The sequence below is a fragment of the Ursus arctos genome, unplaced genomic scaffold, assembly GCF_023065955.2.
Source record: "Ursus arctos isolate Adak ecotype North America unplaced genomic scaffold, UrsArc2.0 scaffold_4, whole genome shotgun sequence".
NCBI classification, from domain to species: domain Eukaryota; kingdom Metazoa; phylum Chordata; class Mammalia; order Carnivora; family Ursidae; genus Ursus; species Ursus arctos.
In genome coordinates, this window is record NW_026623056.1 from 32432916 (window position 1) to 32459884 (window position 26969).

A 26969-nucleotide genomic window follows, 5' to 3' on the forward strand; every position below is an offset into this window, starting at 1 on the left:
AATTCATTTTTTATTTTGAGTCTGCACACTGCAATAATAAAAAAAAACAGCCTCAGTAAAACTGGGGCCTCCCCCAGCACATAACATTTCCTCCCAGGTGTGTATATAAATTCCGGGGAAGCTTGCATAATACCACAAAGTCATCTGTCTATGCTGACATATGCTGAGATGTCCTATAACTGCCTGGAACTCGGGCATCAAGCCACACTTCAGTCTGGCCCCCTCCCTGCTAACACTTCATATGTAGGCAAATCATTCTTTTGCTACTGTAGTATGCTGGAGCCTGGGGACCTCTGGAGGTAACTTAGACCCGTTTATATGGAGCAGGGGGTCTAAACTGGCAGCCCATAACCTTTTCAATTCTGCATGCATGTTTTTGACATCATTGTACCCGTTATCTCCCACTGCTTAACAAACCACCCCAAAACTTAATAGCATAAAACACACCATTCTGTTTGCTTACAATTCTATGAGTCAGCAGTTTGGACTAGGCCTTGCTGGTGGTTCTCCTGCTGTTCTCACCTGGCATCATTCATATGCCTGTCATTATCTGGCAGACAGATTGCCTCATTCCCATGTCTGGCAGTTAGTGCTGGACTAACTTGCCCTAACCTCTCTCTTCGTGTGGTCTCTCGTTTTAAAGGAGACTAACCTAGCTTCTCGGCATGGTAATCTCAGGTAGTAAGAGACAGACAAATCCCAAGGCACAAGTACTTTTTAAGCCCCTGCTTGTGTTGTGTTTGCTCTTAACCAAAGTAAGATTCAAGGAGTCAAGAAAAAGACTACTCACTGGGAAGAGCAGCAAAGTCGACATCACAAAAGAGCATGCATACGTGGATGGGAGAAAATTGTGGACATGTCTGCAATCTACCACAGTGGTTTTTTCCATTCATTCATTCGTTTGTTTTAGTTGCCAGTGTTTAAAAATCGGAGCTTCATATATAAAGCCTTAACCTTGAAATACCACCTAGCCTACATTTCCTGCCTGGTCTGTTGCACTTAAGTTTGTGATAATAAAGCCTAGTTTACAAGATTGTTTTCGTGAAATTAAATGAGATAATGTCTGGAAAAATCTGGCACAAACAGACAGTCGATATATGGTTTCTTTTTTCCCGAATACAATTAGCCAAGAAGTGGATGTCTGACCAAGGCTAAGGAGAATAGCCAAGATGAAGGGCAAGGGAGTCAGAGAAAAGGTGGCTGGAAAGTAATCTCTCAGTCTGTTTTTAGAAGGATAAAGGTATTAGAAAACAAGATTCTTAAAGAACATATAAAAACACTACATGTGTTTAAGAAATGAAGAGGAACAGTAGTAAACATCTCGGTTTGCTTTAAGTGAAGTGCTTCAGGCTCTGGACAGTTCACCCAGCTCATCCCTTGGGGGCACCTCCAGACACCGTCTAGCCCCTGTCCCTGTTTCAAGCAGGTGTGTGTAACCTGTGTCCGAGCACAATTCATTCTGTCACGCTCTGCAGAGAGTGAACACCCTGCCCTCTTCCTTCCGGGCCTGAGTCAGGACTGAGTGGGGAAGCCTCTGCCACACACAGCAGGTACTAACTACCACAGTTCTTTCCTGAAGAGCTTTACATTCTCTGTCTTCAGTAAGAAGCCTCCTTCTTTTCACTGGAACACATAATTGGCTAATCTTTACCTCAGATGAAGAGAAGATAAGCCTCTGCAAACTCTTCCCAAAACAACCTGGGTTTAACAAAAACCAAAGGCAATTGTGTAAGCAGTTTGAAAATCAGCATGCTGGACTTTCTCCCTAGTTATCAGTTAGCCAATTCTTGTTGCTAGTTTGAGCTGCCTGCTAACCAGTGAGCACAGTGAAGTGGTGAGAATAACGTCCAGAGAGTGGGTTGAAGGAGAAACAGAAGGATTTTGGCTTCATACCCTCTCTGGGCCTGCGTTTCCTGAAGTCAGCACACCTGCAGCAGACGGAAAATGGCCGAGTTAAAGGTAAGAGCCTCCGCCAAGTTTGCTCTGGCTTCTTCAGCCAGAACCTATGGAAGCTTCTGAGAATTCCAGTGTCAGAGTCAGAAAGGACTTAGCAAGGTCCCATTCCAAGCTCCTGTGTTCAGAAGCTTCGCCATGGTGTCTAAAAGGCATGGCTGGGGCTGGGGCTGGGGGGTTGAGGGAGAGGTGATAAAGAAGAGATGAAACCTTCATTGTCTATCTTTTGCCTTTGTTCATTTGAAATATTGTCTTGGGAACCTGTAGACATCATAAGGCCCCCCTCCACCATGGGCAGACGCATTTCTGACTGTCTGCTTCCCAGCCCCAACACCCTGACATCTTCCCATGGCTGCAGCTTCCTGGACTGCCTCCAGCCGACCAATTAGATTTGCTTCACCTATTCAGTTATTTTGAGGATCCACAATCGGCCCTTGGCCAGTAGAAGCCCTAGCATTTCCTCTAGGAAATAATTCCTTTTTATTATTTAATGTGCAATTGAAAAGTATGTGTGGGTTATGTGGTATTAATGAATTAACTCATATTGTAATCCTCAAAATAAATCTGGGATATAGGCACTCTTATTTCTATTTAACCAATAAGGGAAGGAAAGTTTGGAGAGATTAAGTGATTTGCTCAAGGTCACTACTTATTGGTAATGGAGACTGGATCAGAACCTGGTTTATCTGAATCTAGACCCTAGGCTCCAAAAGGAGCCTTAGTGGCATCTAATGAACTGAGTGCCTTAAATCCAAAGGGATTTTTTTTTCCAGTGTCTAAAACCACACCTAGTGTCCAGCCTGGGCTTGTATTGGGGCCCAACACATGCATGTGGAACTGAATAGAACTGCCCAGAACTTTGACTCAAGCCAGGTGGGCCACACTGTAGGCTTCTTTCAGGATACAGAGTTTGAGTACTTCCCTAACGCCCTTCAATTGATGCTGAGTTTTAAGAACCAAACATCTCCCTAGTTGATAGGGATCCTGAAAACACTCCTCACTGAGGTAAACGAGCTTATCTTCATGCCTGACTGAGAGAAAGACCGCAAAAGAACTCTCATTCTTTGATTCAGCAAATATTATGTGTTAGTACTGATGCCACAGATTAATATCGGAAAGGAACTGAGTCTGGGCTAGGTAGGGTCTAGAGAAACTCCTTGAAGGAGGCTGTTCCTGAGCTGAGTCTTAAGAGAGAAGTAGAAATTGGCTAAGTGAAAAGAGGTGGAGGCCAGAGGAAACAGTGAGTGCAAAGGCGTGGCACATGCAGACAGCCCAGAATGTTCTGCGAGCCAACAGAGTTTCGGCTAAATTTAAGCTGCTGTAGGGACAGCCAAGTTGAGATACCCAGGATGTGGTGGGATGTAGGGATCTGGATCTCAGAGGAATGGGTAGGGCAGGGAGGATAGATACGGCAGGTCACCCTAACAATGGTGGTAGCTGAAGTCTTCGAAGAAGGAGAGTGCATAAAAACTGTTCCCTGATGAAAATCCTATAGGGGAATTCAGCAGGGGTTGGAAACATCCTTACCACTTATAAATAAATTATTTCTAAAATCCTATCCTGCTGAAATTTTTAGCAACTTATTATGCACAGCACCAGCAGACCAATGTAAATTGCACGCTGGTCTTTGTTCTCAATTTCAAAGGCCTTCTTCCCTGCCTGCTGTCTAATCTCCACAAGCAAAGGTTAGCTCTAGAGATCAGGAATCCAAACACGGAGAGCCAGACTGCATCATTCTAATCAATAAACATTACATAAGTCAAAAAAATACACTTCTCAGCTTTTTTTCTTCGTTTTAATAGATACATCAAGAAAAGGCTCAACGCATTTACATAAAAGCAGCCCAACTGGGGGAAGAAGATTCAAAAAATTAAATAATAAAATTAAATTTCAAATAGATCACCCATGTTCTTACGTTGCTTCACTTCTACAAATCTTGATTTCCTCATTTCTAAAATGAAGAGCTGTTTAATATCCAGACTTTGCCCCCCCCCCCGCCCCCACCCCGACCTGCCAAATATTTTGATTCACTAGGTCTGGGTATGTGTTTAACAAATTTCTGGGGGTGATTCTATTAGCCAGAAATGGGACCCACTAATACTGTCATTTTATTCGTTTCCTGTGTCTGCTGTAACAAATGCCCACAAATTTAGTGGCTTAAAACAACACAAATTTATTGTCTTACAATTCTTGGGGTCAGAACTGTGAAATCAGTTTCTTGGGGCTAAAATCCAGCTGGCCCAGGCTGCCCGCATTCCATGACCGAGGCCCCTCCTCCATCTTGGAAATGCACAGCTCCAGCCTCCACTCCCCTCAGGGCATGGCCTTCTCCTCTCCTGTGGTCAGATCTCCCTCTCCCTCCCTCTACTAAGGACACTTATGATTACACTTAGGGTGCACCCAAACAGTCCAGAGTAACGCATCTCAAAATTCTTACTTCACCCACATCTGCAAAGTCTCTTTGAGTATATGAAGTAATACTCACAGGTCCCAGGGACTCCGACATAGATATCTTTGAGGGTCACGATTCAGCCTACCACAATAACCGCCCAGTTCCCAACAATCTGTTCTCTGTTCCCAACACAGTTCAGGAGAAATACTGGACTCTTTCCATAGGAACAAGGTAGCTCTAATTGCACCTCCAGCCTGACTTCTCTCTCTTTCCTTCATGCTCAGTGATAGGCAGGGAGGTGCACCATCTGCTCATCCCAACAGGCTGTTACCCAGAATCGGAGTCGGGAGAGAGCACCTCGTAAACCTACTCTGACACACAGTGCACATTCCGGGGACCAGATGCGGATTAAAAAGCGGTATACTAGATAGCTGCCCGACCACCGAGGGCACTGAAGTTACATGGAGCCCCGTGATTTCTCCTTTCATTTAGAAAAGATTCAGATCATTCTCTTGGGAAAAAGTGACATCATATTTTTATGTTGGATCCAGTTATTCAGAAACCTGGACTGAAGGAAACATACCAACTCACTTGCTTAATGTTAGATTTTCTTTTCTTCTTGCGTAAGGTGCATTTGTACATAGTCACTGAACCAGCTGGCGTTGAACGCTTGGTTGTTCACAGCTGATACAAGCAGAGCCCAGATTCTGCCCTTGATCTCAGCGCCTTGGGAAAGCAGCTGCAGAATACTGCTTCCTCAAGTCAGATGCCTTCGGCAGTAAGGGACATGGCATTTGAAAGCTCTAATAAACTCATCTGTAATTCTTCTCTCAGAGGATTAGGAAAATCGACTGGAGAGTGAGTCAGCATTTTCCGCCTCCTCTTTAGCCAATGCACCACAGCTAAGATGCAGAAACCGGCTCAGAACTCACACCTCTCTCGGAGCTGGGTGGCTCCCTTCCAAACTACCAGCTGTTCTTTCTCCTTTCTTTTCTATTTTTTAAAGCAGTCAGAAGCAAATGCTTCAGAATTACATATACTAAGTGTCTTTTCCCTTGTTCCAAAAATACATATAACCCTGGACTCCGTTCTGAGGCCAGCAGTTGCGAAGAATGGGGAAGGTTAATAAGCACAGCCACCCATGCCTGGAGAAGTTTCGGCTGTATTCCTGCGCACGCAGGCCTCCCTGCCTCTCTTGCGGAGAGAAACAATGCGGCAGGTGAACAGAGCGAAGGCGCTGTAATGCTCAGTGGCTTCAGTCACAGATAGGTCTAAAATGCCGTTCCACAGAATTGAAGATAATTTGGGGTCATTACCATTTCTCAGCAGCTCACATTCAGTCCCGCTGATGGTGAGTGTGAGGTCCATTCTGAGAGAAGAAAATTGTATTCAGTGGAGAGCCGGAATGCTCGATCCTCTGCCATTTCCCAAAGGAATCAGCCCAAACCGCATGCTGCTGCTGTTAACCTGAGTATCACGGAACTCAGTGATTTTAGTGCTGACAGATTTTCAGATATACACGCACACACAAAAAAATTGTGTCTGGAGGTAATTTCACTTCCATTGCTTTCTAGGTCATAACTTTTCGCATTTGCTATTCCTTCCAAATATAGCACTTATCGGCCTGATCAGTGCTTACACATTCGGGCATATTGCATTTAGCTCATCCTTCTCCATGCTACTGAGAACTCCGGAGGGCCTACCCCCCACCCACTTACATCCTTCTTATATCTCTTAAAGACATGTGCTCAGATGGTGGCATTTCACCCACTGAGCAAGGCTGCACTTTCATTATCCTAAGCTAAAATTAAGTACATTTATTAGGAACAACTCTGGAAAGAAAATGGCCATTTTTTAATATCTGAGTTAGAGAAAAGTGGGTTCTAACCTCATTTTAGCAGCACACATACACCCAGAATAGGCTCTAAGTGAAAGGCTGAATCAAACAATAGATATCTATTGAGTACCTTCTGGTAACCCAGGCACAGGGCACATACAGGTAAACAAGACGGCTCTAGTCACAGATTCCATGGGCCTTATCAACTAGCAGAAAAGCCAGACAGCGACCAAAACCTCACAGGTGTGTTAAATGTTGTAACAGCAAATTCAGGGGCTCCCATACTTTGCTTTGTTGAAAAAATCCCTAACTTTTTTCCCCTCTGGGTAGAGAGTAAAAAGCCGACAACCAAGTAGACGCCATTGTACCATTGTGGACGGACTCTGGCCTGGCACTTCTCCTGAAAGCCTCTCTTATCTTCAAACTTCATTTTCATGAATCCACAAAAATAGAAATATATACACAAGTGTTCCATAGGTGAACCAGATAATAAAGGTTTGCTGTAGATTGGATCCCCGTGCCTCTTTACGGCTGCATATTTTAGAGAACAGAGGGGAATGGAGCTCCACATGGGGGGAGGTTGCCACCCAGGCCCAGCAAGATCCCACGAATCTGGAGTTGACGTGATGCTTGAGTTATCTCCCTTCTCCAGAACTCCCTGGTGGAAAAAAGAATTAAAGAACTTATTCTCGGAGTGGGATCATTAAGAATAAGCCCATTAATCAACTAAGTACAGCTATGGGCAGAGAGTCTCTGCCATATCCAGCGGTCTTCTCCCAATTAATTGGTGGTCTTTAAAGTTAACACAAAGCGTATTTCCTTTTCTGAATGGCCCACACGCTGAGACAAAGTAAACGTATTATATATGGAACATCATACACAAACACATGTCCATATAGAAATTCTTACCTTCGTTAGACTATCAATGTTGTGAAATGCTCTTTTAATCGTGCTAATGATAGCCTTTGTGTCTTTGTCATGTGCAGTACATTTCTGGATTTGGGAACGAGTGTGCCTCAGAAGACCCTCGCTGCCCAGGTGCCCTACCAGAAGGACAGGTATGAACGAATAGACTATTAGCTCAGACAGCTCTGAATTGTAGGAATGAATAACCAGCCCTCAGGCCAAAGCACCTCTAGCCACCATTGTTCTTGGGAATTGTCTAGGCGTTTCCACAAATCTTTAAGACAATTAGGACACAGAACAATGACAATACGAAGATTAAAGTGGGATGGTGGTTACCTATGGGAAAACACCCACTCTGAAATAGTCAACTATAGGACTTTCAGGAGGATCCCCTAGGCTCAAGGTTAAGAGGACTTCCTTGTAGTCCCCTTGAACAGCCTACGGCATGACAGTGATCAGAAAATAACCAGTCCTAAAAATGTATCCACAAAGATGTTTACACTAGTGTTGGTTACAATAACAAAAATATGGCAAACAAAAATTTTTTTCAAAAATTTTGAAGAACATTTTATGGCATGAAAAAATGCTCACGATATAGTGTTCCCTCTTAAAAAAAAAAAAAAGTCGTGGTCATTATAGGACTACACACATCATCCAACACTGGCTCCCCATTTTGGAGGTTAAGAATGGAAGGAAATACACCAGGATGTCAACACTGGGTTATTTCTGGATGGTGAGATAATGGGTTATATTTTATAAATGTTCTACATTACGCATGTATTGCTTTTCTAACCAGGGGGAAAGTCACCTAAAAAGTTGCCACAAAAAGTATGTATGCGTTGAGGATGGTCCATGTGCAGTGCCCCAGAGCGTCCCCATCTGGGGCAGAATTCCCCCACTGAATTGCTTGGTGGGAAGGTTGGGATGGTTTTCTAATTGAAGTGATGTTGTTTATTGCCTCCTTTGTTTTAGAACAATCCTCAAGTCTGCCCTTACAATCTGTACGCTGAGCAGCTCTCAGGATCTGCTTTCACTTGTCCACGGAGCACAAATAAGAGAAGGTACAGGATTCAGTTAATTCTGACCTGCAGACTGTGGGATTTATGACTAGTACTTAGTGCTGTCTCCTACACTGGACCATAGTCTTCCACGGCTGCCCAAGATTCTGCTCTTCACAGGCCGTGCTCTGGGTGGTGTCAGGTGATGGGCCCGTCTCCTGCTAGGATCAAGTGACTGGTGGAAGAAAGTGAGAGAGCGGCTGCACAGAGTCTGGAAAACACACATGTCCAGCTCCATTTACAAATTCTCACTTGTATTCAGAAGAAAGTCCCCAATAAACTGGCCTTCCCCTACAGGTTGTCCAGCTGAGTTTTCAAGTTTGGTTTACTTGGGTTTTTTTTAAATAATGGCTAACTCAGAATTATAAATGATTCAGTATAACTTCTTTAGAAGATAGAAGTATTACGAAGTATTATGTTCTTTGCATGGAAATATTGGAAAACTAAGCTTGGGCAGTTGAAAGGTCATGTATTATGGCCCCTCGTGGTTTGAATTAATAAGGTTTTACTCTTTGGAATTTGCCTTTGCTGAAAACCAAGCACATTCATTAGCATAATGTGTCATGTTCCCTGTTTGCTCTAAACCCACAAGCCAGGTCAATGAACTCACTCCCTTGATTGACTCCCATGGGACAGGTTGAATGCAATGGATGTGCGGTTTGGGGAGGCAGTAAGTGCTGTGGCTTAATCAAGTCGTGTCGATCTATAGGACTATCAGGCTAGCGCCTCTGAAGAGGGCTGCTCCTAATATTGGAGATCTGGGAGGAGGGCAGTTGGTCTGGTACTGCTTAGTGGGAGGGACTGGATTTACCTCCACAAAGTCCTCCTGAGAAGCAAATGAGATAGTGAATACAACAGCACAATGGACCACACAAATGATAGGTTGTTGTCTTTGGTAGTTAATTATGCCCAGTCTGGAGTAAGGTCCCCTGAGTTTGAATCTTGCCTCCTTCTCTTTTCAGCTGTGTGACCTTGGGCAAGTCATCTACCCTCTCAGAGCCTCTGGTTCCTCATTTGTAAAAGAGATAATATAGTACCTATTTCATAGTTGTGGTGAGGATTAAAGGAAAGAATGCCTATAAAGTACTTAGCACATTGCCTGGCACACGGTGAGTGCTCAATGAACATTAATTTTTCCAACCATCATTGCTGTCGCCATAGCAGAGTTTCTCCTTCCAGTGCAGGGAATCCCTAGGAGGCTGTCGGAGAGCTCAGCGTGAGCGATGGCAAGCGCTATGCTACCCTGTCCATATCAGTATTGCTGCTCTCTTGATAGCTATGTGCATGGAGGGAAGAGGGGATAGTTCCTCATACTTGCCAAAATTGGGGGTTAATTCTATTGATATTTAATCATCTCTCTCTGCAATCCCAAACAGTCAAGGTAAGGTAAGCACACTGACAATTCCTGTCCATTCTAATTTATGACAACCTCGCCTCCATGACTATGTTCTTGACTTTATGGCCCATTCGCTAATGGGACACCAGGACTCCAGATTCTACTGCCTACCCCCATTATTCAGCAATATCTTCAGCCAGCAGGAGCTTAGCTCTGTTCCAGGAGGCTGAAAAGGAGCTGTTGGCATTTCATTAAGAAGCTGGCACAATCCTTCAGTCGGAATTAAATCTCTGTCCAGGGCAATGTAGTGCTGCCTGGGGAGTTTCATAAACAGCTAAAAAAGTAAGGGACACTCGGCATGGCTCACCCATCTGTTTAGAACTCTCCAAAGGTATCCACAATAATTTTGTGAAAATGCTCAAAATCCCAAGTGGAAAGAAAGAACTAGCTTCCTGAGGTGAGCAAGCCTGGGATTCTTAGAGTGAGTCAATCCTCCTTTAAACCAGAGTGGAGGGCTCTCACAAAACTATCAGAGATTATACCCACCAAGGGTTAATTTTTATCAGACTCGTTAGCTGATCTCTTAAGTACTGAGAGGGGAGAGTCAAGACAGAAAATGTGGATAATCTGGACCATCATAAAAACCCAGATGATTAGGAATAGACAGACAATTCAACTCAAATCTAGTAAGTGAGCACCTATTGTGTGTCAGGCATTCTAGATACATGAGCTGAATCCTTGCAACAATCCTAGGCGATAAGGATGAGAAACAGGATCCGGGAATTTTCGTAACTTGCCCAGAATCACACAGTTGCTTCTAAGATATACATACATGCCCTCAACTCCAGACACTACTGGAAGCTGCAGAGGCTTAGTTTATTCATAGCCTGAAGTCCAAGGTCTGAGGTCATATCATTTTGAAGTGAAGGAATCAAACACCCACTGGACAAATCTAGCCCTTTTATCTCCCAAAAGTTTCAGTGTAGGGCCAGGTAGACTCCACCCCTTGAAGTAGACTGTCCTAGGGCTTAAGGGGCCACAGCCCATTCAAGCAGGTCGGGTCTTCCATTGTCAGAGGTCGTGCTCCTTGTCATTCTGTACACTGCCAGAGTGATGGCCTCTGAAAGGACATGGGTCCTGCTTAGCGAGTTTCAGTGTCCCTCTCAACTTACAGACAGTTCTCCTGGTGTCCTTCAGGTCTTCTGCATCAAAGTCTTCTCTTCCTGAAGCCTGAGGTCTGGGTCCTGGCAGGGAGCTCCTCAGCTCAGGCCTTGACATAAACAGATAATAAAACTCAAGAAGGAAGGAAGGAAGGAAGGAAGGAAGGAAGGAAGGAAGGAAGGAGGGAAGGAAGGAAGGAAGGAAGGAAGGAAGGAAGGAAGGAAGGAAGGAAGGAAGGGAGGGAGGAAGGGAGGGAGGAAGGAAGAAAACAATGTTACAAATATACTTACAATAAGAATATATGAACAGATCGTCTTACAATGTTGGAATATAGAGTGTTAATTTCCTAAACCTCTTACAAATTAATATCAAAAAGATAAATAACCCAACAGAAAAATGGTAAAGGACTTGTACCAGTAATTCGTAGAAAAATTACAAAGGACCGATAAACATACAGATCCTCGACCTTACTCATAATAAAGGAAATACAAAATAAAAATGAGATACTATTTTTTACCTATAAGTCCGAAATTATTTTTAATAATACCCCATATTTGTGAAGACATGAGCCATCAGTCACTCTCATGCACTATTGTTGTGAGAATAAAGTGGTACAATGATTTGGCAATTTTGTTTATATATGCACTGGTGATGTCTGAGAGAATACACAAGAACATTGTTAAGCTCTGACGCTTCTGGTAATTGGCCCTGAAGAAATTGCAAGAGAAATTGGAGGACCCATTTACCCTTAGGGACTTTTGAATTACTTAAATTATTTCTACCAATAGCATGTATTACTTTTATAATTTTTTAAATATATATATATATATTTCAAAAATAACAAAGAAACCACCCATATTCTCTCAATCTATGTAGGATTCATTGCCCTCACCTTCCAGAGTAAGAATTAGTATCCGATGACGTATACACACTAATGTTTTTCTGTGGATTTTCCTGTACAGATATCCCTCAAGGTACTTTTCCCCTTCCTTTATATTTGTCATTGGGAAAGACAATTCTTCATTTTTTGTCAGTATGGGAACCACCAAGAGCCAGAGCCTCAATTTGAAGAGTGATGGGTAGAGTGGAAAGGTGGGAAAAGGCCAGGCCTATGGGCAAGAGCAGCTATTAAGAAGTGATGCTGTGTCATTGTTTCTCACATTAAAGCCCACAGATCGTTGTTGAGCATCTTCCTGATGGCACTTCCTGAGCCAGTTTGCATATCCCTCGTAACACCACCCTAAGGCTTATGTGTCCTTGTTTTCCCCCAGTTGGTTGTACAGGATTCTACCTTCAGTTTCTCACAAGCCCTTTGAATCCTTCGACCAAGGCCATCTCACTCACAACTGGGATGAAGTTGACCCGGACCCTAACCAGGTAAACCAGTCCTGTGCATTAGAGCATACCATGTAGCCAAAGCCTTGACTATAAATATTTAAGTCAAAGCTGGGTCTTTGAGAAATTAGACATTTTTTAAAACATAAATGCTAAAGTGCGTCTGTTCTTTTGCTCGTACCTGGGTGGGAGGTTTGGAATTGATTGCGCACGTGCATGAGTGAGTGCGTGTGTTCATATACTCTGCCCTCGGTAGTGAGACAGACCCAATACTGTAGTGGACTGAGCTCTGTTTTTTGTTTTTTACCTTTGAGAACTCCGGTATATTCTCTTTGTCTCTTAGCTTAGGTACATGCCACTGATAACAGGTACAGAATGCAGGAAGGAAAACAGACCTGGGCTTGCATCCCCGCTCCTCCACTTGCCCGCTGGGTCTTTGAGCCGCGGTGTTTCACCTGCACACTGGAGTGATCACAACATTGGCCATGCAGTGCTGTTGTGAAGATTACATGCAAGGACAGGTGTGAACATACTTCACACAGTGCCTAGCACACAGGAGGCAAGACCCAGGACTCTGATACAGCTATGTCGATATATTCACTTAAAGGCAGTGGTATCATATTGAGTATAAAATCTAGAATTTTATGTTCAGGTCAATGTGTTTTTTGGTTTTATATTATTTTTTTATTCTGAGGTCCCTATCTGCCAGATTGGCAGAAAACAACTTCATTTCAGTCTTCCTTGGGAATCGCTGGTTTTAAACAATGCCAAAGTAGTAGGAGTAGAGGTTGGGCCTTGCTGGTTGGTCCTCCCTCACTGGATAATGTTGAGATGCCCACTGTTCTGCTACCATCATGCAGAGGCTTGGGCACGCAATCATCTGCCAGTCCACTTCTGGTTCTGTTGTCCTGGGTATGTCGCACAACTCCTCCCTCCTTCTCGGAGTTCCAGGGTGCAGGTTCAAGAGTCTTCTTTGTGTTCAGAGTCCACATAGATCCGTCAACCAATTCATCTCTCTCTTCCTCTCTCATTCTGTCCTTCCCACAGCCCACGGAAATCTGATGCCTCCCCTTGGTTTACCAAGACATTATGTCTATATCTACAAACCCCCTTCCCCTAAATGCTTAGATTTTTTGTAGAACAAAATCCAGAATAATCATAATCACTTTTGGTTTCCTGCTCTGCTCCATCTCTTCTAATTACGGAAATCTCAGAGAACTGAGTACCTCCTTGAATGCTACTTTCTCCTCTCCAGCAGGGACAGAAGGGAGGCCTTCAGAGTAAAAAACAAAATGTGAGTTAACAACTTAAAATGTTAGCCATCTCACAGCCATTTTGAAACCAGGATATGTTGTCTAAATGACTGCCCCTTAAACTTGTGTGAAGTTTAATGCAGGAAGCAAACATCCTTCCCGTTCACCACTGGCCTATTTTTGCCTCTCAGCATATGGGAAATGTCAGTCCCTCCTCCAGCCCCCAACCTTGCGGGCACCGTGCCCTACCAAAACCCAAAGCCAGGCTTCCAGCTCCTGCCCCTTCCTGCTTCCTCCAGTCAGGATTCTTGTGCAGATCACAATTTGCACAACCAACGTGGGGACCCTGTGTTCACCACGTCCTTGAGTCTCACCTGGCCTCCTAATCCAGGCCCACCTGACCACTTTCTCTCCCACCCTCAGGTTAAGAATGCATCTGGCAGACCATCCTCATTTAACCATCTGGTTCCCCACTTAGCTTGTAAAGGGCCATAAATCATTCTAGCCAAAGTCATTGCTCATTCTCTGGGAATCTGCTGGATTCCTCAAGGCTTACATCTCAAACTTGCTAATTTCTCTCTTAGAGTTAAAATGGTCATGCTTGTTTGTTTTTGACCAATAAATAGACCTGACTGCTTAATAACGGGACTCTATCTTCTATTAAAAAATATAAAGGATGGATACCTGTACTTTGATAGGATTCCTGGTCAGGCTAAATAAATTAAGCATTTAATATATACTAATTTTGGAAGGTTGAGAGAGTATGTGAGCCACAAGAATTTTCCCTATTCTTTTTTTCAGGCAGTATAAGGGAATACCCAATTAAATTTCTGATAGTTCTCTCAAGTGGAGCCAAATCTCACATTACACAAAGAAATAGGGTGGTTGTAGAATCAGCAAGACAAAAATTAAGTACAAACAAAATTATCTCTGAAAGATCCCTTGAATCACCTACAAATTATAGGATACTTGGTTTTGTGTACGCCACCCTGTATGGTAATTCTTATGTACACTGAATTTGAGAACTAACTACACTAAATTGAGCTAGACTAAAAGAAGGATTACAGGGAAAGGCCACAGGCAAATGTTCAGGAATTCAAATCATGGGGACTTTATTTATTTATTTATTTATTTTTCTGAAGATCTTATTTATTCATCTGACACAGAGAAAGCCCGAGCAGGGGGAGCAGCAGGCAGAGGGAAAGGGAGAAGCAGGCTCCCTGATGAGCAAGGAGCTCAATACGAGGCTTGATGCAGGGCTCAATTCCAAGACCCTGGGATCGTGACCTGAGCCAAAGGCAGATGCTTAACCCACTGAGCCACCCAGATGCCCCTCATGGGGCCTTTATGATAGCTCTCAAATAACTAGCGGTCAATAAGGCAGAGTGGGGAATTTCAGTGCCCCTGCCTGCTCATATCATCCACACCAGTCATAAAAACCCTCTATAACCTTAATATATCTTCATAGATTTGTTTATGGTTGAGTGGCCAAGAGTGGAGCCACACTTATTTTTATATAATTTATTTGGGGTAGAGGTCAGGTTTTAAGCCTAACCTTTAAGGAAAATGTGAGTGTAATATGAGTCTACTGTGAGTGTGATAATTAACATACTCAGTAATATTGTTTTATTACATGTTATCATTTCTATGGTACTACTGATACATTTTATTTAACATGAATACACCCCTTTAGAGTGATTATTTTGTAGTACAGGTGGCTTATCCATGGAAGCTAACCTCACTCTGATAGAATTTTTCTGGTTTTGTCTTGTTATAAAAGTAATACATAGTTATAAAAACTCAAACGCTGTAGAAATTACCGAAGGAGAAAATGGAAGTCTCTCATTATAGGCAAGAGTCAAGTATGCCATCTTTGCATGTTATTTTATTGCTTCATCTCTAATTAACAGACATTTTGAGAGGGAAGTTTGAGACAACTGCATTGAAAATCCTGAGTTGATGCAGAGGGCATCCAGAGAACAGCAGCAGCGGTTTCTGCTTGCTTTCTAGCTGGTACTCAGTGTACGTTTGTTTCCTCTCCATCCCCGTGTTTCCCATTCTAGCCTCCCTTTGTGCTTCTCCTTGAACGTGTCACTTATCTCCTGTTTTGAATTCCTTCAGACACATTCTATATGATGGCCACCAAATGAATTTCTTCTCCATTATTTCCCTTTTCTCCATTCATGACCTTGTGCTACACGCTTTGGGACAGCTGTGCCCCAGAACTCAACAGTGCCTCTGTGAGCAACAGCTCCCCCAAGGGTAGTGGTGTCTCATCCTCTGTGACTTACACCCCCTGCCATCCTGCTTCCTTTGCCCTGATACACACATCCTGGCTGTTCCTGCTACGTCGATCCTTTTGTCTTTTCATTTGCACCTTCTTGACAAGTTAATATCTCTTCCCAATTTTATGCTGCATTAATAACCACAGCAATCTGCATCCATCACTTCTCCCCTCTCATAACCTCTTCCAAATATGGACACTAGACTCTCATCGAGAAAGTCTCAGAAAATTATATTTAGGTACCCATCTGACAGTCCTCTGTTGATGCCTGTATTGTAGGTATGTCTTCACCTGTCACAGACCAAAATAAATAATTCATCAGTTTCACCAACTCCGCACATTAGTCATCTCTGGGAATTTGAAGACTTGAAGATTACCTAATATTTCCTCCAAGAGAGCATCATGGGATATGCTATCATCACTGTCATCTTTGATACCTTCCCAGGAAGATTGAGGACAATGTTCCCAAAAGCTTTATTTCCTCTTAGCACATTGTCTAAGTATTAATGCAAACTATTTTGAGTGTATTTAGATTCAGGCCGTGGACATAACAAGTTCAATCAATTAATATCTCACATAAGAAATATACCTAATTTTGTTCATCATGTACCTTCCTCTAACTTCTGGAATTTCAGAATTTAACAAACAAATCTGCATCCACTCTAACTGTGATTTTGCAGATTTCAGTTAGCATTTCTGAATCAGCATTCCTCTTTAAAGATCAGAGTCCTTTAAAATTTGTCTTTCTTACTACTACATCCCTAACCTTTTGACATTTGGAAAGTCAGACTGGAGCCAGTTAAGCCTCAGCTGAGGGAATTACCTCTTAGTTCTCAACCAGTATAATTTGGACCAAGTGATAAACACCTCACAGCTAATTAAAGACCAAGCCATAGAATTCCCTTTGCCTCTAGGACATGGAAATTACCAAAAATGTTTCCAAAAAATACACCCTCCCAGGGTATTTGCTGTCTAATTTGTCAAACTATTCAGTTCCCCTATCCCTAAAAGCCCCCTCTCTCCAAAAATGTCCTGGATTTCCCACTTCTTTAAGTTTCTGACCAAGTCTCTCCTATTCATACCAGACTTCTTGAGAAAGAAATCTAAACCCATTTTATCACCCCCACTCATCTCTGAACCCTTTACAGTTCAGCCTGTCCAGACTACCCTATTGAAACTATATCTTCTTTAAACAACAATAATGCACTCCCCACTATTAATACATGTTTTTATGCAAAACTTACATAACAGTGTCAATGCCCAATAATCCCATCAATGCAGAGCTAACCACTTCTAAATTCTAGTTTTTTTTCTTTCCAGTCTTTTTTTTTTTTTGTACATATATGTAAATAAGATCTGGGGTCCCATGCAGCCAGAAACCAAAATTAATAGAAAATAATTCCAATCTTCATTTGTTTCTCCTGAGAACATTAAAGAATACTCAAATATAACCTACAAGAACACTTGGTACACTCCCCTTTCCCCAGTTTCCCCAGACTTCAGCCCTCTCACACCCTGAATCCTCTTCTCGTTTCACTGCTCATCTTCCCCAAGCTCCTTAGCCCTGCCTCTGGTTCACAGTATGCCTCCTCTTCTGCTTTTCTGCCCCTGGAGAATGAACTTACAGTGTTGGTCCCCATCCCGTTTCCTAGGAGACTCACACATGAAACATGGATCTGCATGGTGAGGCTGGAGTTCACAAGATTGAGAGGAGCGAGGATGGGCAAATCTGAATTTTCCAAAGGAGCGGGGAAGGGCAGAGGAAGGGTTGTGAATAATTGTATATTAATGTTGTTTCGGAAATCAGTTATACAAACAAACAAAAAGTAGGAACAGACCCATAAATACAGAGAACACACTGATGGTTGCCAGAGTGAAGAGGGGGGTGCGGAAATGGGAAAAATGGGAAAGGGCGGGGGAGGTACAGGCTCCCAGTTACGGAATGGGTAAATCACAGGGATAAAAGGCACAGCATGGGGAATATAGTCAATAATATTCTAATAGCATTGTATGGTGCCAGATGGTAGCTACACTTGTAGTGGGGATAGCACGATGTACAGACTTGTCAAATCACTCTGTTGTGCACTTGAAACCACTGTCACATTGTGTGTCAACTATACTTCAATTTAAAAAAATCGGTTACATATATATTTACTCTAATGAAAGTCGTGCTTTAAAACGGTTTTACATTGTGGGGTTTTTTTAATTTAAACATCATATTTTGTGCCTTTTCCCATGTCTTTTTAAACTCCTTGAGTGTAGGTAATTTTTAATGTGGCTTTGTAATCCAATATATGTTTATAAGATAATTTCTCTATTGTCAGATATTTAGAGTGTTTCCATTTTTACTATCATAAATCAACTATAGCTAAATACAATCCTTTCTCCTCAACATCCCAAAGCCTACAACAGTTGACTTCCCTCTCTTCTTCCTGTGCAGGCTCCCAAGACAAGCAAGCAAGAGCCCTAATTTACTATCATGTCTTTTGAACCCTCCACTTTCTTCCATGTGCCCTACCCACCAGCCATACTGGAACTTTTACCATTTCAGGGCAATACCCTAAGTTTTCCTGCCTCAGTGCTTTATGCTCTTTCACCCATGTGGAATTTTCTCTTTCCCTCATAAATATTCACCCATCCAAATCCCACCCGTCATTTAAGACTCATGTTAAATACCACTTTCTTCCTTGAGCCCTATCTATATTTCTCAGGGTATTCGAGAATAGGATCTATGTCTCCATCATCTTCATATGACCTGCTGTGTTCCACACGTCTTCTTCCAAATAGTGGAACCACAAGTATTTGTTGAATTGACTCCCTGATAGCTCAGATCCCATCATCCTATAAACGGACTGGATTGCATTTTCCTAAATGCATTCACTGGTGTTTGCCAAAAGTATTAGAGTGCACGTTGCTCTATGTTCAGCCCTTTTGGATAGCTTGCTGGCTCTTTTTACAGGAAATCTCCATCAACTTGCATTTCACTCCTTGGTAAGATGTCAGTACTTTCTGAAAACCAGATGATTTCATTGTGTCTCTTATTTTCCATATATAAGAATGTTAAATGGGCTGTATGCCAGGACTTATTCCTGAGGGAACGTTTCTCTTCCGAAGTCATTTCTACTGACCTATGTCCTTGTTTTCCTATCAGAAAGTGCCCACACTTCCAAGGTCTTCTGTAATAGTTTCCCTGAGGGCAGAGACTGTCATGTTTACTGCCAGCACCTGGCATTAAAGCTGGCACACAGAAAGGTCCAATAAATCATTTGAATGAATTACCATAAGGGGCTCGAACAAGAATGCTGACACCGAATGACCTTAGCAATGTTCCGGTCCCAGGAGTCAGATTGGGCCAGGGCAACTTAGCACTGGAGGAGTAGTAAATAAGGGTGAGATTGGAAGACCACGTACAAGAATTAAAGTGAGGCGAAGCCTGGGTTTAGAAGCCATGCAAATCATGGATAGTTTGGGAAGCAGATCAAAATAGGCTGAGATATAAGGGCTCAGGGTGTAGGTTACTAAGAGAGACCGGGAGAATCTTGGTATCTGTTCTTAGCAAAGAAAACTTCTCTAAACCATCAGTTCTTTCACTTCTAAAATAGAGATGATAATCATAGGCATCTCAGAAGGTTGTCGTGAGAATTAAATGTCATCCAACAAATATTTACTGAGTGACTACTATGTTTCACGCTCTGTGTTAGGTGCTGCGTAATGGATGTAATGCTCTTAGTTTTATACTCAAATGCAAGGTCAAATGGGAATCCAGGTTTCTATTTATGAAAAAATGTCACTCAAATCCAATGAAGAGTTATCTTTCTTCTAGCTTCGTGAAAGACTTTTTTCTAATTTAAATTTTCGTTAGTTAACATACAGTGGAATATTGGTTTCTGGAGTAGAGTTCAGTGATTCATCATTTACATACAACACCCAGTGCTCATCACAACACTTACCCTCTTGAATACCCATCACCCATCTAGCCCATTCCCCAGCCACCTCCCTCCATCAACCCTCAGTTTGTTCTCTACCGTTAAGAGTCTCTTATGGTTTATTTCCCTCTCTCCTTTTCTTCCCCCTTCCCATAAGTTCATCTGTTTTCTTTTCATGCAAGACTTTTGAAAGTCTGAATAAAGTATAGTAACTTGCATCCTCCTTACCCATGCTCTTGCCTCTTACCTCAAAGAACTCTAATGGGTCACTCAAAGCCTGGTTTCTCTCCACATATATCATGTTGGCTTTTCTCTTAAATTACTAGATTTGCTGAACAATTCAGTGAGCCACTGTTTTATTTTATTCACCCCACATACATATACACACACCTTCCTGAGTTTGTACTAAAACTCACTGTAGTGGGATTACCCTGGGCCTCTCCTAGCCATAGCTACAGCTAATAATTGCTTACACACTGTGGTCACTCTGTATCTACAAGTTACTTCCAAATTCTTAGATAGGTGGTATTGGCTTCTAATGATATGTCTACCTCTAGTCAGCCATTATTGTTGAGAGTATCTAACTCATCTAATCTAGTTGAGTCCAAGGCAATTTTAGAGGGAATTTCAGTAAATCAAAGAATCTTACTGTTAAAAGGGATACTCAGATCTTCCAGTCCAACTCCTGATATTCTGACTCTGGAAATACTGAGGCCAATTCTCTAATTTCCTTTTCATTCCTGAACATGCATTTTAAATCTTGATGACTAAATGTTGCCACTGATTCTGTTTTTCTCCTTTGGTAACCTTAACAAAATTTTAATTCTAACTTCGATTCCCTTGAAGATGCTTTTCAAATTATTTCTAACCACCTCATTTCCGGTAAGTAAAGGTTTATTTTCCAATAGAATTTGTAGGATACAGCTGCAAAATGTGTGAAGCAATGTTAGAACTGAAAGGAGAAATAGATAAATCCACAGTAGTTAGAAATTGCAACATCTCTCTCTCTCTCTCAACAGTTGATAGAACAACTAGACAGAAAATCAGGATATGGAAGAACTGAGGGTTTTTTGCATACATAAAGAATTGACTTACATTTTTGAAAAAAATCTTGGGACTTTCAGAAACATTTGCCAATTTACTATTGCTTGAATGTCACTCGACCACAAATAATCTCACAAATTTGCTTTAGTCTTATTCTTTGAGATATTAGCAATGTTCTTAATGCCTTATATTTATTCATTCAATCATTCAACAGAAATTTATTAATATCCTCTATAGTCAAGACATTGCATTGAGTCTTACAATTGATTTCATTGCTTTTGAAATGTTTAATAATTAAATTCCGTGTGAAGGGTTATTTAGCAATAATATATAGTTGGAATTTTAAAAACTGTTGAAAAAGTGGTAGGACAAAATCAATTAACAAGCATCCTTTTTCACTTTCAGAAGCTCTTCTCTGAAGAGAATTCTGGAATTATAGTTTCCTCCAGCACCCCATTGTTACATGTAAGAAAAATACAATCCAGAGACAGAAAATGCCTTGACTTGCCTGACATCACAGAATAAATGGCAACAGAGGCAGTAGCAGGGCCCAGATCTTTCCTGGCTCAGCCCAGTGCACAGCCCCATTGGGCTGGCCTGGATCAGAGGGTCACTGCTCCACGGCATGCAATTAAGCTGAACATCTGGCTTTAGCAGCAGATGTGTCTCCCCTCCGCTTCATGGGTTCTTTCTGTTTATCATCTCCCCAAATCTCCCTCCTCACATTCAACAACATATCACACTGAAGCTCCTGACACAAATCTCTTGCCCAAAGATCAAAAGCTGGTTTCTTCCTGTGAGTACTGGATTTATCAGAACCAGCTTGGGTTTTTATTACCCTTCAGAACACACTGAGTATAGATCCTGTACAACCTGCTGCTATCAGACCCAGCAGATAAATTACCTCCTTCTCTATGCCATCTCCAGCATTTGAGGGACATCATTTTTGCATTAGAGAAGATTCTTCAAGACCACTGCCTCATCTAGTGTGTGGGCCCTGTTGAGGACACGCTCCTACATCATGCAGGTGCCTGTCCACCTGACACCCCTGATGCCCATGGCTTGAGGGTCGATAGGCTACAGAACTGAAAAACTGACCAGCAGAAACAACCAAACCAACCTCTCAGCCCTTCTGGCTTAGTTTTTCCCACTCACCAAAGACAAGTCTCTTCTTTGGGCTTCAGGACTTGATTTCTACCCCTAACAGGTATTTCAATTTCAGGAAGATCTACAAAGGTGTTGTCTCAGTTAAACAAATCAGGCAGTGCTTCTCCTATTACTGGAATTTCTTTCTTTCTTTCTTTCTTTCTTTCTTTCTTTCTTTCTTTCTTTCCTCTCTTTCTTTTTTTCTTTCTTATTTCTTTGTCTTTTCTTTTTTTTTAGAAATTTACTTATTTGAGAGAGGGAGTGTGTATGTGTGTGTGCCCATGCATGCGGGGAAGGGGCAGAGGGGAAGGGAGAGGGGAAGCAGACTCCCTGCTGAGTGTGGAGCCCTACATGGGGATGGATCACATGGCCCTGAGATCATGACCTAAGGAAACCAAGAGACAGATACTTAACCAACTGAGCCACCCAGGCGCCCCATCTCTTTTCTTGCTCTCCTTTTTTTTCTTAGGTTTGTAATCTTTATGCTTGTGCTGTTTAAACATCCTTGCTATTTGGTAGCTAGTATGTCACTGCCCCATCTGGTCAAAGATACCACGATTTAGTTGACTGATTAATTTGTTGATTGGTTGACTGGGTGGACTTTTCTGAATATAATGCTTGGTTCAGCAATATAAGAATTACAGAATCTCTGGCTGGGTGTACTGATTCTTCTTCTTTTTTTTTTTTTTTAAAGATTTTATTTATTTGTTGGACAGAGAGAGAGCACAAGCAGAGGGAGCAGCAGGCAGAGGGAGAGGGAGAAGCAGGATCCTCACTGATCAGGGAGCCCAATGTGGGGCTCCATCCCAGGACCTTGGCATCAATACCTGAGCTGAAGCCGGTCGCTTAACCGACTAAGCCACCCAGACATCCCTGATTCTTAAACTGTAGCTGCCCCATTAGTAGACCTTTTATAAAATAAAGCTTTTATAAAATACTGAACAGATTCTGATTTAATTTAATCTTGGATCTCAAGTCCTTCTGGGTGACTCTCATGGGTAATCAAGTTCAGAACCTCTGGATAGGTAAAAGATTGCCCAGGCAACCACTGATCTGATGCTTAAATCCCTTCCATTGGGAAATCTAGAATGATGACTCTTCTTGGGACTAAGATGCTAGGTGGTGTAGTCTTCCAGGAAACCTTCCTGGGTATACAAACTGAACACCGCTCATGTAGAAGGAGGCAGCCTGTAGTGATTAGTAGTAGACTAGAACTTCCTTTCCAAAAGCTAGCAGTGCTTAGCTGTGGCCCTTCCTGGTGTCAGAGGACTACCCTCCTAGGTCAGTGGTTTTCAACTGGGGAAAATTTGTCCCCCAGATGACATGTGACGATGTCCGGAGACATTTTGGTTATTACAGCTTGGGGGGAGTGCTACCGGCATCTAGTGAGGAGTGGTCGGGGGTGCTGCTAAACATCCCACAACGCACAGGACAGCCTCCCCAGCAAGGAGCTATCCAATCCAAAATGTCAACAGCGCCCAGGTTGAGAAGCCCTGTCCCAGATCCTTGCTCTCATGTCCCCCTTCCTCCCAGGAAATACCGTCTTTAATGAAATTAGTCCTAAACCTTTCCTTCCCCCCCCCCCGCCCCGCGGGGCTTGAACTGAACTCATGACCCCAAGATCAAGACCTGAGCTGACATCAAGACTCAGATGCTTAACCAACTGAGCCATCCAGGTGCCCCTAAACCTTTTCCTTCCTTCTCAGGCATGATTTCAACAACGTTTTTCTTTTTTCTTTTTTCTTTTTTTTATTATATTATGTTAGTCACCATACAGTACATCCCTGGTTTTTGATGTAAAGTTCCATGATTCATTAGTTGCGTATAACACCCAGTGCACCATGCAATACGTGCCCTCCTTACTACCCATCACCAGCCTATCCCATTCCCCCACCCCCCTCCCCTCTGAAGCCCTCAGTTTCAACAACGTCTTTCAAATCGACATTTTATATCCTTTTTAAGTAGTCCCAGGATGAGATCATCCTGCTTTGCTTTTAAAAAATAAAGACTGCCACCTGATTGTGTATGTCAGAGAGGTAGAATGATCCCAGTGCCACCTTTCCCACTTGCTGCTTCTTTTCCCACTTGGCTGCCTTTCCGAAATACAAAATGAGCCCATGACCTAGGGGAGGCCCAGCCTCACCTGCACGGACCAGCGCCGCAGCCAGGGGAGCCGGCCATGGGGCACAGGCCACTATGTGAGATGTCCTGAGGTTTATCTGCTGCCAGGCTGGCTGGGGCAGGCCTGCTGCCAGGATGATTAATAAGTGCTGGGCTGACACACTTCTAGTAGGTCCTAGACCTGCTGATTTTTCTCCCCACTTCCTTAGATCATTTCATTAAATTTAAGATTGTTGTGATTTAAACTGAACTGTCAGGCAGCCTGGGGACAAACATGGGGTTTGGTGAAGAAATGGAACCTGGTACTGCATTTACTAAATCCAACCTCAGTTGGGTGCTTTTTCTTTCTCTTAAAGAAATAATTCAAAACTCCCAAGGCTGGAAGTAGAAGTAGAACCTTCCCCTGCAGTGTCAGGAGCCCACACAGTGCGGCTGGCATGCCAGGAACGGGAGCCGATTATAAATAGCATAAAAAGCAGCATCAGTCAAAATTCACTGATGTGCCTGAGCAAAATGTTAAAAGAAACAAACAGCTCCTGAAATAAGAAGCAATGATCTCTTTTAATTTTTTAAATTTAAAGTGCTTAAGAATGAAAACCATATATATACATATAGATTAAACACACACACACATACACACGCTATATACACACTGAGACCCTTTAGGAAAAATGGGTAATTATTAATTTTAAAATAACAAAATTACAAGTAGTCGGAGCCACGCAGAAGGAACAGCCATCCTTTTTCTGTGTAATCGATGCTATTTATTTAGAAAGCCCATGGTTTCCCCTTCTAAAATAATTTTCCTTTGTTTCTCAGAGTCCATAGAAAAATATTTCAAAAAAAAAAAAATAAATAAGTAAATAATAAATAAAAAAATAAAATAATTTTCCTGTTACGTGCATTTTTTTTCCAGCTTCGATGGAAACCATTTGAGATTCCAAAAGCATCTCAGAAGAAGGTGGACTTTGTGAGCGTAAGTCAATACCATCCACACCTTCCCTCTGCTCTCCTTTCTTCCCCGGTGAGTGATCCAGCCATCTGCAGGCCGAATGCCAAGCCACAGCGACTTCGAGGCAGGCAGCGGAGACAGCACCGCCTGCCTCTGCTTCCAGGGCTGGCCGACGGATGTCTTACTTACAGGCACCGAATGGCCTCTGACACCAAAGCGCACTGGTGAGCTCTTTACAACATCTCTGAATGGCCAATGGAGATTGAGCATTTACCTGCCTCAGGTCTCTCTGTTTTTGGCTAGAACAGGGGTTCTTAGCTTTTTCCCCCCATGGACGCCTTTTTTCTCTTTTTTAAATTTTGGTAGTTACCATCCAGTGCAATATTGGTTTCTGGAGTAGAGTTAGGTGATTCATCGCTTACATACATACCCAGTGCCCATCACAAGTGCCCTCCTTAATACCCATCGCCCACCTAGCCCATCCCCCACCCACCTCCCTCCATCAACCCTCAGTTTGTTCTCTGTAGTTAAGAGTCACTTATGGCTTGTTTCCCTCTCCATGGACTCCTTCAATAGTCTGGTAAAGCTTGTGTTTCTACATGCATAAAATAAATGTTTACATGCATAAAATTACGAAGAATTGATCATACTGAAATACAATGATAAAAATATTAAAATAACAAATTTGGTTTTATAGTAACATATATGCTTCCTATCAATGCACTAAATTACAAGATCTATGGAAAGATCTAATAGCTATAGTTGTTAGAAGTATGAACATAAATGATATTCCGGAAAAGCTGTAACAACTATAATGTGTTCTAAAAATATCCATGATTTCTATCGGTGACCAGGTTACAGGTCACATCTAATGTTTCTGTGATTTGTTTCTTACATTCATATTAATTGAAGGAAATTATATATTTCAGAGATTAGTGAAAAAAATATATAATTTTGTCCCTATCCAAGTTCATGAACTTTCTGAAATGGACCCTTGAGCTAGAATAGCATTGACTCAAGGGTGACAACTCTAGTTAATGCAATGCTGATCAGAAGTTCTGCTTGGTAGTTACAGGTCTCGGGAGTATTGGAACACTTGTGCTCAGAGCAAACCACATGTAGGGGAGAGGGAAGGGAGCTACAAGGCAGAGGGCCTTAAAGAAGGCACTGAAAGATTTTGCAGACCAACCTCAGCCCACGGCTTACTTAGGAAGAGTTCAGGTGCCCAGCCATAGGCCAAATTGTTTGGATCATGCAGAATTCCTTCTCTATATTAAGTACCCCAAGCTCTGTGTAGACTCATCTAAATAGATCCCAAACTGGCAAACTGAATTAAAATACTAAAAGAAATCCCCCACTCTGGGTGAATTATGGATATCTGAAGGAGTGGAGCTCCCTCCTTTCCATCTGCAGATTTGGGGCTGAGGGTTTTGAGAAGACCCATGTGTTAGGTTTCTTGGACTGTGGATTATCAGCAGAGAGGATTACAGCTGGTCAGAATGATTCCATTTCCCTGTTGTGGAAAAATTGGGGCTGATCATACGTATAAGCACAGGGCTGCCTACCTGGTGGAGTGTATTTGAGGGGCCTAATGTGGCAACCTTCCTCCCTAGGCCTCCCAGATACTTGGTTTTACCTAAGAAAGAAGCTCTCCTCCAGGCTGATCTTAAGCACCAAACTGATAAAATGTCAAGTGAGATCATCTTAGCCATTGAGACAACCCAAATATAGCTCTATGGCTGGCAGCTAGGGTGAGCTACCACCCACCAAGCATAAAACCCATAAATCTTGAGCTCCCCAGAGGCAGGCTGGACCCCGAATGTCCCACTTATCCCACGGAGCAGACCCTAGTAGAACCTTGCCTCCTGGCTCTCAGGGACCAGGAGGGGGGCTGGCCTCTTGGACAAGCCTCGCATACACCCTTCCTTCTCCTGTGGTTTCTCCCAGGGCCTGCATACCTTGTGTGGAGCTGGAGACATAAAGTCTAACAATGGACTTGCCATCCATATTTTCCTCTGTAACACCTCCATGGGGAACAGGTAAGTGGCTCAGTGCTTGGGCAGAACATCCCTATTCCCCAAGAGCTGTTGGCCAGAGAGTGAAAGCCAGGTTGTTGTTTTATGTTATTGTGGTTTTTTTCCCCCAGAGCAATGTTGATATACATTTATTAATAAGTGAGCATTTCAATCTTGACTGATTGTTGTAACATACATAAGAATTTCACATAACAATGCAAATAGAAAAGAGACAATGGGCATTAGGAAG

General features: G+C 42.5%; 1 protein-coding gene across 2 annotated transcripts in view; it reads left to right on the top strand.

Moving 5' to 3' along the window:
- Nucleotides 1-631: 631 nt before the first annotated feature.
- The window catches only part of HGD (homogentisate 1,2-dioxygenase), a 43300-nt gene continuing 16962 nt past the window's right edge, over nucleotides 632-26969 (top strand). The window contains exons 1-6 of one of the 2 annotated variants that reach the window (XM_026494385.4): nucleotides 632-1959; nucleotides 7169-7240; nucleotides 8061-8149; nucleotides 11915-12020; nucleotides 24669-24728; nucleotides 26652-26743. In XM_026494385.4, the coding sequence (XP_026350170.1) occupies nucleotides 1945-1959; nucleotides 7169-7240; nucleotides 8061-8149; nucleotides 11915-12020; nucleotides 24669-24728; nucleotides 26652-26743 (434 nt within the window). In that variant the 5' untranslated portion in view covers nucleotides 632-1944. The remainder of the gene's footprint in view (nucleotides 1960-7168; nucleotides 7241-8060; nucleotides 8150-11914; nucleotides 12021-24668; nucleotides 24729-26651; nucleotides 26744-26969) is intronic. The other variant, XM_044382453.3, reaches the window with a different exon arrangement.